The 15,881-nt window shown below is 42.2% G+C and overlaps 1 protein-coding gene across 1 annotated transcript in view; it reads right to left on the bottom strand.

Moving 5' to 3' along the window:
• The window catches only part of CBL (Cbl proto-oncogene), a 37,536-nt gene that overhangs the window by 12,709 nt on the left and 8,946 nt on the right, over positions 1-15,881 (bottom strand). Inside the window, exons 3-10 of the mRNA XM_074527842.1 lie at positions 8,015-8,161; positions 6,659-6,815; positions 5,133-5,254; positions 4,549-4,686; positions 3,807-3,894; positions 3,265-3,396; positions 2,666-2,869; positions 505-636 (exon numbers count right to left, since the gene is read on the bottom strand). Of these exons, the coding sequence (XP_074383943.1) occupies positions 505-636; positions 2,666-2,869; positions 3,265-3,396; positions 3,807-3,894; positions 4,549-4,686; positions 5,133-5,254; positions 6,659-6,815; positions 8,015-8,161 (1,120 nt within the window). The remainder of the gene's footprint in view (positions 1-504; positions 637-2,665; positions 2,870-3,264; positions 3,397-3,806; positions 3,895-4,548; positions 4,687-5,132; positions 5,255-6,658; positions 6,816-8,014; positions 8,162-15,881) is intronic.

The raw sequence follows: 15,881 nt of genomic DNA, 5'->3' as shown, positions 1-15,881 counted from the left end.
GTTATTTGTACAAGTTAACATTCATCAGTCAGTGATGAGCATTCACAGAAATAGGAATTTTCTTCTGCCTGAACTTCCCTAATTTCATTATTTCATCTGAACCAGATGAAGAAACGCTGCTGCATCTCAAGAACCATTAACTTAATGCCACCAAGATCATCCTCCTGCCTTCTGCTGATCAATCAGAAAGCCAACTCATTTCTCCCAGTCACATACATTGAATTCCTTCCTTCATTTTCTATGTAAAAAATGCTTGATGGAGAAATGAGCGCAGAAAAGATGGGGGAGAGAAACATGATACTTTCTGTATCAGCTAGAACAAAATATGAGGAAAATGCAAAGGGTGCAGGGAGCAGGGATTGAGGAGGAAAACGGAGAATGTGACAGCAGTGATAATAATTTGGTAGCTCAGGATGCAGGACAGAAAAAGAAGAAAGATGTCAGAGAGAACATGTTGGGGTGCCCAGATTGCTGTGCCCCACTGAAGGGGGAGCTGGGTCTCACCTTGGACGCGGTGCCAGGGCTGGAGGCCCCAGGGGGGTTGGCCACTCTCTGCTGCAGCAGGTCCAGCCGGGGCGGCACAGGGGGCAGGGCGGCCTGAGGAGCCACGGAGAACGGAGAGGGAGGGCGTTCCACCTGGGAGAGAGACAGAGAGACGTGGACACCAGCTCAGGGCTCAGCACAGCGACTGCTGCCCTCTGGAGAGCCCCTCAGCTGCAAACTGCTCTGTGAGGAACAACAATGCCAGCTGAGCAGGGAGACACCACTGAGAAACACAACCCAGGGTGTCCTGATGGAGTAATGGAAATGCAACTTAGAACCACAAACCAAACTGCTCTCATGGAATAACAAAAATTCAACTTAGAAACACAAGTCAAGGCATCCTGATGGAGTAATGCAAATGCAACTTAGAAACATGAAGCAAGCTGGCTGATGGAGTAACAAAAATGCAACTTAGAAACACAAACTAAGTTGTCCGACAGAGTAATGAAAATGCAACATAGAAACACAAACCAAGCTGGCTGATGGAGTAACAAAAATGCAACTTAGAAACGTGAATCAAGGTGTCCTGATGGAGTAACAAAAATTCAACTTAGAAACACAAACCAAGCTGTCTGACAGAGTAAAAAAATGCAATTTAGAACCACAAACCAAGCTGCTCTCATGGAATAACAAAAATTCAACTTAGAAACACAAGTCAAGGTGTCCTGATGGAGTAATGGAAATGCAACTTAGAAACATGAAACAAGCTGGCTGATGGAGTAACAAAAATTCAACTTAGAAACGTGAATCAAGCTGCTCTCATGGAGTAACAAAAATTCAACTTCGAAACACAAATCAAGGTGTCCTGATGGAATAACAAAAATGCATCTTAGAAACACAAACCAAGCTGTCTGACAGAGTAAAAAAATGCAATTTAGAACCACAAACCAAGCTGCTCTATTGGAATAACAAAAATTCAACTTCGAAACACAAATCAAGGTGTCCTGATGGAGTAACAAAAATATAACTTAGAAACACAAATCAAGCTGCTCTAATGGAGTGACAAAGCTGCCTCAGTGGGCCCTGAGCAGGGCCAAGCTGCTTTTCAACACCAGAGGGCACGATCTGCTGCAAAGCTCCTGTCCCTGTGCAAACTGCTTTCACTCCAGAGCACTGGTGTGCACCAAACCCTCCATTTTTATCTCTGGAAAGCTGGTTTTCCACTTAACAAAGCAGCACAGTGCCTGTTATTCTCTTTGTTTTCTCTTTTTTTTACAATCAAAGTTAGTGTTGTTGAATTTTGAAACGCTACACGTATGTTTGAGCTCACTAAAATCAACAAAATTCTAACACTGACAGGATGTCACACCAAGAAAATTGCTTTGATTCCCCAAAATATTTTAAAAAAGCCCTCCAGGAATAGTGCTTACTGATTATTACATTATTTCACAGCATGAAAGATAAAGGGGAAAAAAGACTCCAGGTAAACCAGAGGTGAAGACTTTTTCTGACTAGGAAATGCAGCTTATTTTAGTTGATTCAGCTATTAAAAATTAACCAAATTCAAACCCACTTCCCTATGCAGTAAAACAAAAAAAAATGCAAGAGCAGCAATGAGGTTTTGAAATGAGAAATGAAAATGGAATTAAAAAGCCATGCAGGGATGCACAAAGAATGACTGCACACAACTCCTGGAGGGAAGCAGAGTTATCACACCTTTATTGGACAGATTTATCAGCCACCATATAAAAAGATGACAGGAGTTCCTGAGCAGAACAGCCTGCCCTCTACCCCGTTATTTATCAGCACCTTGGCAAGGCTGTATCCATCAATGGGGAAAAATGGATGAATTTCTGCTGATCTGGGTGAATTCTGGCTAAGAAATCAAAATCTAACACACAGAGGAGTGTTCCAAACCCAGACCTTCCCTTCCAACAGGTCAGGCCAGCTTTTTCACCCCTCTGGGGATTCCTCCAAGACAACACACAAATATCAAAGGCTTCAAAGTGTGATCCCAAAGTGGCAGTGTGAAATGAGCTCACAAAGCTGGAGCTAAATTCCTGTTTTCCATAGGGAGCAGAATGTTTATGGCTACACAGTCTGACAAACCTCACGGGCACAAATCACTGAGAGAAAACTGCTGCAGAAAAGGCATTTTCACATTTATCATTTAGGAGCTTACTTTGGTACCAGCGAGTTCTTTCATCATGAAGAGGGAATCATCAGCTTTGTCATCATCATCATCATCATAATTGGGAGAGGGGGTTCCTTCTGCCCCTTGCCTGGACAATCCTCCTCCTCCTCTGGGATCGAAGGGATCCACCACGATGGGCTCGGTGCCTTTGATCTCACAGCGACAGAAGGGACAGCCCTGGCCCTCGGATTCCTGCAGGGGACACACAGATCTGTCACAGCGGCCTCTGGGGGGCACAATTATCACCTGCTCCACAAACAAGCAGCTTGTAACCTGCTTTTTGGCAGCTGAGAGGAACACAAAGGCAAACTGGGTTAGAAATATGGAGTATTTTCTCCTTGAAGTAGAAAAACAGCACTTTAAGAAGGATTCACAGTTTTTTCTTATTCCATATTAAGAGATCAGGCTAAAACAGCTTCTGATGCTGTGACATAATGAGACAATGTTTCTGCTATATTCTCTCCACACCTGAACAGTTGTGAGAAGAGAATATCTGTAAAAGACACTCTGTAAGATATCTGTACAAGAATACCTGTAAAAGATCAAGCAGCTGCCCTCAGAGAGACACAGAAGAGGCCAAGGCTCACCTGCCAGGCTGTGAGACACGAGGTGCACATCAGGTGCCCACAAGGTTCAATCTTCACGTCCTTGTCGTTCTCAGCACAGATTTTACACAGCTGGAACGTGGAGCCCATCTCACAGTACAGCTCATATTGTTCCTGAGGGAAAAGCCAGCATAAATCACCAGTAAAAAGCCAGTATAAATGTAAAGATTTCACCATCGTTTTATGTGCTAGATGCATCTGTCAAGCTCTGAGAAAAGTGGAATTCAAATTATCCAATAATTTTCATTTAAACATCCCAAGAAAAGCAGGGCTCAAGACATGTTGATGTTGAATGGCACAAAAGCATCAATGTTGGCAGAACATTCTAAAAATAAACCCTTAAAATCTGTTTTTGCAATCTCATCTGCCCATCCCTATCACACAAAGAGTTCTGAATTTTGTAAAATACTGCAGCACTAAAAACAGGTCTGACAGAACTGGGTGAATACCTAAGGAGGGTGGAAATCAGGGAGAAAGACAGAGAGTTGCATGGAATGGAATATTTTATGGAATATTTTCCTCACCTGTGTAACTTTAATGTGGTCCTGAGGTGTGGGCTCGCACAAGCCAGTCAAGTCAGGATTCTGATTCCGGCCATCAGGAAATAAATAACTGGAAGAAGTTTGGAGAAAAAATATCTCTAAATGCCTGTACACAGATCTAAGGTTCCTTTTGGAAGTGGGAAGGGAAGGGAAGGGAAGGGAAGGGAAGGGAAGGGAAGGGAAGGGAAGGGAAGGGAAGGGAAGGGAAGGGAAGGGAAGGGAAGGGAAGGGAAGGGAAGGGAAGGGAAGGGAAGGGAAGGGAAGGGAAGGGAAGGGAAGGGAAGGGAAGGGAAGGGAAGGGAAGGGAAGGGAAGGGAAGGGAAGGGAAGGGAAGGGAAGGGAAGGGAAGGGAAGGGAAGGGAAGGGAAGGGAAGGGAAGGGAAGGGAAGGAAGAATGAAGGGCAGAAGCAAGGGGTGGGAAGTCAAGGTATTCTGAATTCTAAAATTCTGGAGGAATTTTATTTCAGAAATTCTAAAATTAAACATGTTATTCTTAAAAGTATTGGTTCAAATTAAAGGTTTGACCAAAAAAAAAAGGGATTTATGAGAAGGGAAACCCTGGTGCACATTTATCATCTGCTCCTGCTCAGCTCTGCAGTGCAAAGACAGCTGTCAGTAATTCCTAAGTGCCAAAATAGTTCAGCAATGACTTATTCCACTGACAGCAATGGTGTTATTCAAATTTTAACTGCTTTGTTGTCCTAATTTTTATGAAGTTACTTACAAGCCTTCCCTGAAGCCATCAATGAGTGCTTGGAAAAGAGGTTTGTTGTGGGGGATTGTCTGGAGGATGTTCCCATCTGCAGTGACGTAGCCGATGGCCCACTGACCCAGGCGGGTACAGCTCAGTCGGAAAATGTAACTAAAAACACACAAAGGAAAAGAAAGCTCAGCTTGGAACTGACTGAAAACAGTCAATGACAAGTAGGCAGCCTTTGTCTGGCCATATCAAGACAGCAAATTAAATTAGTAGGAATAACTTGATGATTTGTAGCAGCTTTCCTCAAGTGAGGCCCAGGCAGTTCAAAGGGGAACTTTGCAATATGATACAAAAAGGGAAAAGAACCCAACTGGCCTCCAGGTGAAATTAAACCCAGAATCCAAAGCAAGAGAAGTTAACATCCTTAAAACCATTTGTTTCAAATCAACTTTGAAAAAGCCAACAAACAGACTGGAGGAGGTTTCCATGTTTCAAAGCAGCGCAGAAGTGACCACACAGGCTGCAGAAAGGAGCACAGAGAATCTGTCAGCCCTGCTGCCATCAGTGGTGGCAGGCAGACCCTCCCTGCTGGCTGAGCCCTCTCTCACCTGCCAGGTTTGTGAATGAATTTCTGCAGTCTGGCCTTCACCTCGTCATAGGTGAGGAATGCCATATAGCCAGGGTGAGTCACTGCCAGGCTGTTCCAGTTCCTCAGCAAAGATGACCAGGGCTGGGGAATGACCAAAGAAACCAATTAACCACACACTTCTGCAAAGGGTTAATGTTCCTGAACCAAAGGGTTCTGCAGTTAGAGAAACATGGTTCTGTTCCACCACAAATCCAGCAGAGAAACCAAAACATTTATTCCTATGCAGCACTTGGCATTTGAATTTGCTGCTTGTTGGGGATAAAATTATCACCTAAGACAGACCTTAATCAAAACTGCTTTCATAAATATAAAAGGAGAAGTCACTGAGGTCAGAGCTTCAGAATAGCCATCAATTGTGCTGCTTCTGTAGAGAGAATGAGTCATTCCCCAGACAGGGATAAAGGCAGGAGTTTAATGAGATTATGCAGAGCCCAGGAACCATGACTGCTCCCTCCCCAACACCGACTTCCTACATGGCCTGGGGACAGTGACCTCCCCTCTGTGTCTCAGTTTCACTGTCTGTAACTTGTGACTGTTCCTCACCACCCCAACCTCACCAGGGTGTGGCAAGGACTGTGGCTGGTCTCAGATCTGAATGAAGAAACCAGCACACACATCTCAAATATTGCTTAAAATGATGCCCTAAAAGTCATAACAACCATCTGAAATCTCTGATCCTGACAAAGGCTTGGGTGTGTAAACCTCACCTGATTTTTCCAAGTTTTTTAACTTGTCTACAGGAAGGTATCAGCACTCCCTGGAATGTGCAGCAGCTCTTGACTTGTTCTTTATGTACAACACTTGGAAAAAGTGCTGAATGAGATCAGCTACATTGCAACACCAAACATGGGAATTTTTCATCTAGACATATCTTAATTACAACCCACCCCATCACATGGGAAAAGGCAAGGCAGAGCCAAAGAAGTAAGTGATTGTTCTTGTAAATACCCAATTGTACCATCAGAAGCTGTGTTTTTGAATTTAGCACTATTAGAGACTGTGGGGAAGAATTTTACCTACTGTTAATATCCCTTCAGTGATACAGAGATTTCTCACACACACACAGACACGTTCACAACATCCTGGCTGGGGCAGTTCAAAAGATAGGAAACCCAAATTTCCATGCTTGGAAACAACCCCCTCCATGGAAAATAAATCTGACAATAAAGAAAGGGATGAGGGAAGAGTGATGAACTAAGCTTCACATTTCCTGCCTTGCAGAAGCTGTGTCAGAGCTCCAGTCTCAAAGTGACCTTTGAAAGAGAAAACCTGATTCATGGCAGGATGCTGAATGTGCCTGGGAGTTGCAGTGTATATTTAGGGATTTTTTTGATCCTACAGCCAGAAATATTACTCACATTTACTGCAATGTAAAACTCTTTAAGGGATGGAAAGCAAATCCCATACAGCACAAATAATGAGTGTAAAATATTGGATAAAGAAGTGATAAAACCCTTGAAGTGATTCCCACTGCTCAGTTCCCACCTGGAAGAGACGTGTGAAGATGTCAAACTCGAACACTGAGATGTAATCATTGCAGGTCAGGTCAATGGTTGATTTGAGGGCCATGGCCTCCAGGCCAGAGCTGATGGGATGCACCTCGTGCAGGGCCTGCCGAAAACTCTTCCAAGGAACAATGGTCCTGGGGAAAGCAGGGAAAGGCAAAGGGCTGAGCACCAGCACCATCAACACACCCACGTTGTGATAACAGAGGAAAATCAAAAACAGCCACACGAGATTTATTCGTGTCACACAAAAAGCAGATTTCTTGGTACTGCAGGAAATCAGCAGCCAAATGAAATTATGGTAATTTTCTCTGCACATGCAAAATTTTGGAATTAGAGGCTCTCCTCTGGTTTCTCTTTTCCATCTTTCTGCAGTCCTACCATAGCATCATTATTGATAATAATTTCACAGTGTTGCAGCTGGCAGAGAAGAAGTTAAATTTAGATGGTTAAAAAAAAACCTGCAACCAACTCTCTAAAGAAGGATTAACTGGAGAAGGAAGATAATCAGAAGCCAAAGCACAGGCTCCTGTTTAAAGGAATATTTTCCTTTTTTTAATAAATCAAGTGGCATAGAAACACAGAAAGCAAATGCCTCACTTCAGACAACTGTGCTATTCATGAGTAAATACATTATGGCTTTTTGTTCTGACAGCTACTAATTAAACTCTTTAGGTGAAGTACCTCAGCTCCCTCAGTTTGAAAGCAGTACCCAATCCATTAACTTTAATCCCCAAACATTGCTGTGAACACCTCCATGGTTCATTTAGCCAGTGTTTCATTAGCTACAGAAATTAAACCTGACATTTCAGCAGTCTGCACACAAAGACTGCTGCATTTCCCTTTCCCCTTCACTCCCAGCAAAGACATTTTGCAAACAGAAATTCAGAGAAGAAGAGAGGTGAGTAAATGATTGGAAAGACTAATTGGAGGGAAGATGAAAAGAATATAATGTTAGGTTTAGCTAAAGAACAACCCATGTTGGGGGCAAGGTAACCTTTGGAAGAAGAAAGGATTATTTTGCATAGCTTGTAGAGCTTACTTAAAAGTTAAAGAATTAAATCAAGGAGAGGAAAATTTAAGCTGAATAATCAAGGAAAACACTGTGACAATACAAGAGTCTCCTGGGGAAACTGGGGAAAGATTCATCACTTGAAACATTTAAAACCAGACAGGACAAAACCTGGGAAATTTAATGTAGGAATGACCAGTAGATCTCTCCCATCATTTATTTGAACCTGACAAAGCCCTTCCTGAAGGGCCAAACAGAATTCTTAAAAAACACTGGGTGCAATTTGCCCCCACACCTGGTTTTGAAGCACAATTAGAAACTTACTTTTCACCAAAAGCCTTTCTCCAAAATTCTGCAGCATCTGCCTTGGTGATCCGGAACGTGTCCCCCTGGAAGAGGCCACTGGGGAAAATCCCTTTGAGTTCTGCCAGCATGTGGCTGAATATCAGGGACAGTTTGGTCAGGTTCCTCCTGCAAAGGACCACAAAAATTGTTTATTTTAGACCAAAAAAAAGAGTTGAGCATTCAAAGCAAAGCAGAACCAGCACTAATTGCAATTCAAGAATGATCCCAGCATGTAAAACTCTGATTTGGGGCTTTCTTTCAAGTGTTTCCTCAGCATTTAGAACATCCAAAACATGGGAACTATCTATACTAACTATAACTGACTATAGCAAGGTCTGTGTTTTTCAAGACATTTTCCACAATGTCAAACTCTGTGTAATCTCTTCAAGGTGAGCAGGCAAAAATCTTCCCATGGAAAAACACATTCACAGAAAATGTGCAAAACCAACACTCAGACATCACCTACTTTATTGAAGACAAAAAAACTCATCAGGTTTGAGTCTGAAAATTCCTTTTGAGAGCACATGAAGCTGCTCCTGCCCCAGACAATGGGAGCTGAATGTCCCTGCAGGTCTCCAGAGGCTCCCAACACAATAGATTTGCTCAGGGAATCTCTATTTGATCTAACAGACCCAAGCTCCTAAGGGAATGCAAAAACACCTGCAGGTTCTTCCTAAAATGGTCACAACTTACACACAAAAGCTCTCAAAGGTTGTGTTTAATTATCCAATTTGAATTACAGCTGGGACCTCAAGTCCCTTCTCTGCCTGGTGCCACTGAGACATCAGGAGTGCTCCATCCCACAGGAAATGCCCTTTTTTAAGCTGGAAAAATATATTTATTTTCAGCTATCCTATTCACCAGAGACACCTCTCTCTCAAAATAAATATTCCAAATATTCTCCTCCACTCCATTAGGAAAAGTTCTTGAAAAGTCACAGGGATATTTCTAGGCCAGAGGGGTTTTTTTCACCCCCACATCAAGTGCTGTAAGGTAAAAGAAGGAACTGGCATCATGTGGGGAAAACAACTTGTGAGCAGTGCCCAGCACACCAGAGCTGCTCAGAAACCACCCAGGCATGGCACAGACTCACTTGTGGCACTGAATATTTAAATATTGAACCACACAGGGAGGGAACATCCCCAACACATTGGATTTGCTTCTTTTCCCATCTCTCTCCCTGAGTTTGCAGAACATTTGTGTTTGGCAGCAAATTCCACTGCCCCAGGCTCCAGCCTTTCACCAGTTTCTGGTGTTCTGGTTGGAGTGGCTCCTTTTCACTTTATCTTGGATATTTTTCAGATATCACTTGCCCCAAACATGATTTTGCCACTTGAAGGACTTCTCCTGTAAACATGCCCGATTGCAGAACTGACCTCCAGCCTCTCCACCAAAATTCCCTGGATATTTGGGACATTTCCCACATTTTCACAGGGTCTAGACTCAACTAGAAGTGACCACATTGCTTGATACATATTCCAGTATTCCCTCAGCCCCTCATGGGCCCTTCCTCCATACCCTGAAGTCTGGGTAGATCAGAAGGGCCCAAAACTCTGAATTTTCTCTGACAGCAGTTCTTTCTTACCCTCCTTTATTCAGCTACATTTTCATTAGTGTACATACAGCAATGAAAGCTGCTCAAAGTGTTTATGGAAAACACCAGCTACACAAAGAATTCTGGTTTTTCTCATTTCTAACGTGTCCAACCACAGCAGGTGCTTGGGATTAACACAAGGAAAAGCCCCCAGCTGCTCCTCCCTGAGCTGTCCCATTCCCCAGCTGTCTCTGGATGTGTCACACACTCAAACTGGGGATTTTCAAGCAGTTTTACAGTCTGGGTTGGGCAGGGTAAGTAATTCAAAGCTGTGTATTTCTCTTTGCATTTCTGAGGAAGGTTCAGATTCTGAGCTTGTGGTACAGGGAAAATGATTTAACTGGGAGACTCCCACCATGTCTCTGCAATGCCTTTTTATGATAAACACTAGAAAAATTGTAAATCAGAGGCGTGGAATTCTGAAAGCACTCACTCATAAAAAGGCCAAATAAAAAGAGGACAGTTTGATTTAGTGCAAGAAGAAAAAGCAAACACCAGGCTGTTATCAATCACTCAATCTACAACCCAAGCAAAAAATGATGGGCTTTTTATAACTGAGTTTATAAAAACAGGGGCTTTAATAAACATGCTAATGATTGCATACTCGCCTTTTGCTGCCCGGCACAATGTGGGGAAATTTGCGTATGACAGAAAAGCTCACTCTGATGAATTTCTGACCCTGAACAAGTGCATGGTTTAAACAAAACACTGCAAGAAGCCAGGGAATATTCCTGTTTATCTCTTGTGCCTCAGCTGAGCTCCAGGAAGTGCCTGCACTCAGCTGAGCACATCAGTTAATGGGAGAAATAAGAACTTCCTCAGGCTTAAGGATGGATAAACAAACGGTTGTACACGCACACATTGAAGGACTTCGTTTCCAAAACCAGCTGAATGTTTTAAATTCTCAAGGTTATCATAATTTTTATAAATATCCAGCTATATTGTGAGTAAATAACAGGAAAAACCACAGGAAGTGAACATAAAGAGCAGCAAATTGCAAAATAGTTTGTGTTACTGGCTCTTACATACAGCAGTTACCAATCCTGTGCTAAAAGGACAAATATTTCCGTTATTTTAACAATTTACATATTTGTAAATTTGCACAGACCAAATAAACACTTGCAATTCTAGAGAATATTTTTATTAGCATGTCAAAGCTTACTGATGATTATGCTTTATTTTTAGTAACATCAGAACTGTCCTTATTGCTATTGCTTCAACAAAGCAGATGTGAATGTACTCTCAGAAAAAGGGGCACACATTCAAAAAAAATTTATGGTTTTTAGACTGGAGATTCTCACACAGTTTTGACCACAGACCTCCAGCAATGTCCCATTTTTTTAAAATTTAACCTAAACACAGTAATGCACACAAAACTGTCATTGAGGGCTCCACCAGAGACAAGTTATGAGTTAAAGAACTAAATCTTACGAGTTCAAATTAAATCTTCCAAGAATGAATTAAAATGAAATCTCCCAAGCCCAGCTTGGGAAGAGCTGAGTGCAGCACCTAAATCCTGCTGTGGAATTTAAACACCTGCCAGTGTTTAAATGCTGAAAACGTTACCCAGGGAGCTGAGGCCACATCAGAGCTGTCCCCAGAGCGTGCAGGCAGCTGCAGCAACACCTGGGCCAGCCTCAGAGAGCCAGAGCTGACTGTTCTGGGCTCACAGCACCACCTGAGGTGGGATCTCACAGCCCTGAGGGTTTTCACACGTACGTGCAAAGCTCTCGGTTTATTATGGTTGGAAATAACGAATCAACACGTGAAAACGTCAAAAGATAAATATTTTTTTTCCACTGTGTACAGTAGCCAAGTGTTTGACACATGGTGAGGAACACCTGCAGCTGGAGCACGGAGGGATCGGGGTTTGTGCACACGGAGTGAGTGAGAATTGCTGTGGAACCAGGCAGGCCCAGCTCAGCCCCTGCATCCACCAAGCTCTGAATTTGGGGAACCAAAAGCAGCGTGAAGCAAGAGTGTTCCTTCAGTTCCCCCCTCCCTCCTGCCCTGAGCCCCCTCTGCTCTTCCTTCCTGCCCGGGTGGGTTTGGGTTTGCTCCACACCTTTCTGTCACAGACACTTCCAGCTGGGGGCTCTGCTGGTGTTGTCTCCCTCCCCCAGACCCTCAGCAGATCCTTCTTTCCCAGTTTCCTCTATGGGCTCCATCTTGGAAAGCCATTAAAGGTTTGGTTTAATCAGGGATGTGTCTCTCAGCAAGGCTGACACAATTAATTAAATTAATGTGCTTTGTGACTAAATGGCTTTTCCCCTCAAGGCAATGTTAGCGTGGCACATCCGTTTCTGCCACTGCCAGCTATGATTTTTGCATTTTCTCCCAGTATTTCTCCCCTCCCTCAGAAGCACCCAGCTGACACAATATAATTTAGTTCCTCACACGTAGCAAGGATCAGCTCCACAGGCTGATTGAGTCACAATATTGTGCTCACATGCCAGCATTTGACATGCACACACTGTTCTGTAAAGCTCATTCTGCTGAAGGCACGTTACAAACACAGAGGAATTATAAAGAAACCAACCTCAAAATGCTTCACTCTCTGTAATTATTGTCCTCATTTCTTACTCTTACAGATTCTGTTTAGGTGACACAGTTAGCATCCACAGGATTAAGTGCAAGCTCCACTACTTATGAAAACACCAACCACAAACCCACAGGTTTTTTTCCTATAACTGCACCTTACAATTTTATACTTGAAGAGCTAAAAAAAAAAAATTAAAAAAAAAAAGAAACCCAAACAGTCTTTTAACGACTCCAACGAGTAAAATGCACCTTTCAGAAACCACAAAGATGTGAGGTTCTCATGTCACAGGGGCTTTCAGATGCGCCAGGCATGAGCAGTTTGATTTCAGCACAGAGTTTGATATGCCTGCCTTCAAAAAGAAGAATTTCAGGAGTTTTCTGAGTGCTCGTGTTCACAGAAGCAGTGAGTGGAAACGCTCGAGGTGATCCCAAGCTGTCTTTTGTAACCCTGAGGCAGCTCAGGCTCCTCTGATCAGGGTAAAAATAGAAACAGCGGAACTACTTTCAACAAAACTTGCAACACAGGAAGTGAATGAAATTCCACTTAACTATTGCTGGCTCAACAGAAGGCACCTTACACAGCCAGGCTCTGCAACACTCACAGGATTTCCTCAGAGTAACTAAAAGAATGGATTAATATTACATTTATTGCTTGTTCTACAGAATTTTTCACCATCAGCTCCTTCTTTTTCAGTGCTTTAGGTATTACAGAGCAGTTTCCTTATGCTCTGCTGAACCCTGACACTTTTCAGGTCACATAAATATATTTTAACACCTTTAATTCTGTGAGCAGAGCCTGCTCATCACTTCAAAAGTAACACAAAACACATAAACCATCCAAAACCATCATAATATTCCTATCAGCATGCAAATGGCTGTGACTGATGGGAAGCAGAAAGGACACCAGGCCACTGTGCTGACCACAAGGACCAAACCCAGCGACCTTTAAAGGATCTGGAATTATTATTTTTGGCACAAGTGTTGGTATTACATTATTTTTTCACTGTTAAGAAGCTAAAAATCCACTTGTAAAATTTAAATTTTAGGGATTATGCTTTCAAGAGAGGAATACATTTGGTATTAATAATGGCCTTTAAAAAGCTCAGCACATATTCAGAGGAGTGACAAGGTAAAGGATAAAACTCTCACTTAGGTAACAGATTCATTTATTTTACCAAATTCAGGGGATTACACAACAAATGTACTGCTCAGGACACTTCTCATTATACCTAATTTTGTCCTCTGTGCACTGGAATAAAACTTTGTATTTCAGGGGCTATTTGCAGTAGTTAAAGAGAAAAACACAGCACAAAAGCCCTGACTCCAAATCAAGAAACATTCCATATTTCATGATTCATCTTCACCATCTCAAAACTGGATATCAAGTGGTATCAGGACAAGGAGCTGGGGCAGCTTCAGAGTAGATATTAACAATATCTTTATTCTAAGGAAAAATATTCTTTCTTTCAGGGTCCTGGCACAGCTGCCATCCCTGGGAGTGCCCAAAGAACAACCTGGGACAGTGGGAGGTGTCCCTGCCCATGGCAGGGCTGGGATGGGCTGAAATCCAACCCCAGAAATCCCAAATGAGGAATCCCAGCCCTGAACACCCAAGAGCCACGATAAAGTTGCCAAGTAGCAGCAGCAGCAGAATTTTTGCCAGCCAGCATGGAGAAATCCATCACATTCCCAATGATAATTACTACAAATGAACCAATGCTTGTAATTCCACCCACAACAGCAAGTCCACAGCCTCCCATAAAACTCCACAGTTTTATAGGCTCTGAGAGGAAAGAAGAATGAAAATCTTCCTTCCTTATTATGCAATCATCTGAAATCTTGCATTTGTCCACAAATTGATTTTCAAGACGGTTGGTCCAATTTTAGACAGAAAGAAAACGAGAATGAATGCAGGCTTAAGCCAATTATGCTAAGTGTTACTTAAGTTCCAAAACTATCACCTAAACTGCAATTTAAAACCAAATTAGAAAGAAATAATTCACATTCCTCCCCTCCAACAACATTTGCATGATAATGAATTTCTTCTTGGGTAATAAGCAGTTAGTTAGTGTTCATATGCTGGAGCCTGGCAAGGAAACCTTTCTTGTGGGCAGCTTTGGAGCCTGTTCTTTTCTTTAAGATGTTCTAATTTAAATGCAGATGTAGACTTCACACTAGTGGGTTTTGTTTAAAAAAAAAAAAAAAAAAAAAAAAAGTGCTGTGCTGCTGTTTTAGAAGGAAGTGCCAGAAAGAGGACTCACACACACCATTCTGAGCCCCACATTTTGCACCATCTCCTTTTCCCTGGGCAGGAATGTGTGCAAGAGGTCTCAAAGATGAGATTAGAGAATCAACCCCCCTTCTCCCAGAGGGTTTTCTGGTTCAGGGTTTAACACAAATGTTTTCCAACTTTTTCCTCTTTAAATTCCAACCTTTTTCTTTTTCTTTTTTTTTTGTTTTTTTTTTTTCTCCAAGTCATTCTTCATGCACTTCCTTCCCCTTCAGAGATATGCATGGTCATTTCCAGGAGACATTAAACACTGGGAGCTTTTTCCTGTGTAAATTAGTGACTCCTAACATTGGAGAAGAATATGAAATCCTGCTGAGCCAGCATCCCCAAGCTCTTGTCAGAAGAACAATTAAACATGGACCAACTTCCCAAAGCTTTTTTTTACCTCCATGCTCTATGGAAAAAGTTTATTGTATTCCTTGCTTAACCCCATTTTCTTTACAGATATATTTTTACTTTAACTAGCTTTATTAACAATTTGTTTCCCACAGCTGAAGCAGAAAAAATACCTTGTGCCACTCCTTAAACATCCAGTCCACATCCTGAAAAATTATTTCTCCTCACTCACCCTGCAGCTTCCAGAGCTGTGCTCTAATGTGGAAACATTTGCAGTGCTCTGATTTTATTTAGAAAATAACCTCTCTGAATTTTCCCTCCTTATAAACTGGTTTAACATAATTAGTAAATTTGTTACCAATTTTCACCAATTTTCTTTGGTGAAAAATGGACTCTTCAGCCTAATTAATCCCTTCCCAAGGAACAGACAATTCCTCTACCTGTCCACTGACCAACAAGCTATTTTTCACTCCTGCCATGTCAAGTATAATCTATTTACACAACTGCAAAACCACTGCTGCAAGAAGTAATTTATGTAGTGTGGAAAGCTGACAAATTGCAGCTCTTCTGTGCAAGCAAGAGGGCTGAGAAGTAAAAGCTTCCTGCAATGGAAACAGAAAAAAAAAAATAGTCCAGCAAAACCACCAAGCCTCTAAATGAAACTGAAATCGAGACCTGAGGCAGGTTCAGCATGTTCAGAGTAAGAACAGCACTGCCAAGCAATGCAGCCATCACATTGCAGGGAAAATATATTTATTTCATCTTTTTTTGTTGTTGTTAAAAAGGAAACTGAAAAAGTTCACAATGGAGAAGTCACTTATTTACCCCTAAAGGAAGCAGCAGCTCTGGAAATGTGCTCAGCCTCAATAATTCCTAATAACTGCACACAGCCAACAAATCATTGGATCTTTTGCCTTTACCTTCTTACAATCATGCAAGAAAATATCCAAAATTATTAAGTAGAAACACTACTTGTTTCCAAGCCTGCAGATGTTACTTTTAGCTGTCAAAACTCAGTGGAGCAACACAGTATCTCTAATAAAAACCCCCAAGTCACCAAGTTGCATTTGATCTCCTCGCTAAAA

The sequence above is a fragment of the Zonotrichia albicollis genome, chromosome 27 (assembly GCF_047830755.1).
Source record: "Zonotrichia albicollis isolate bZonAlb1 chromosome 27, bZonAlb1.hap1, whole genome shotgun sequence".
In the NCBI taxonomy this organism is placed as follows: Eukaryota; Metazoa; Chordata; class Aves; order Passeriformes; family Passerellidae; genus Zonotrichia; species Zonotrichia albicollis.
Note: the sequence above shows the minus strand (reverse complement) of the source record. Positions and strands in the feature narration are given on the sequence as shown.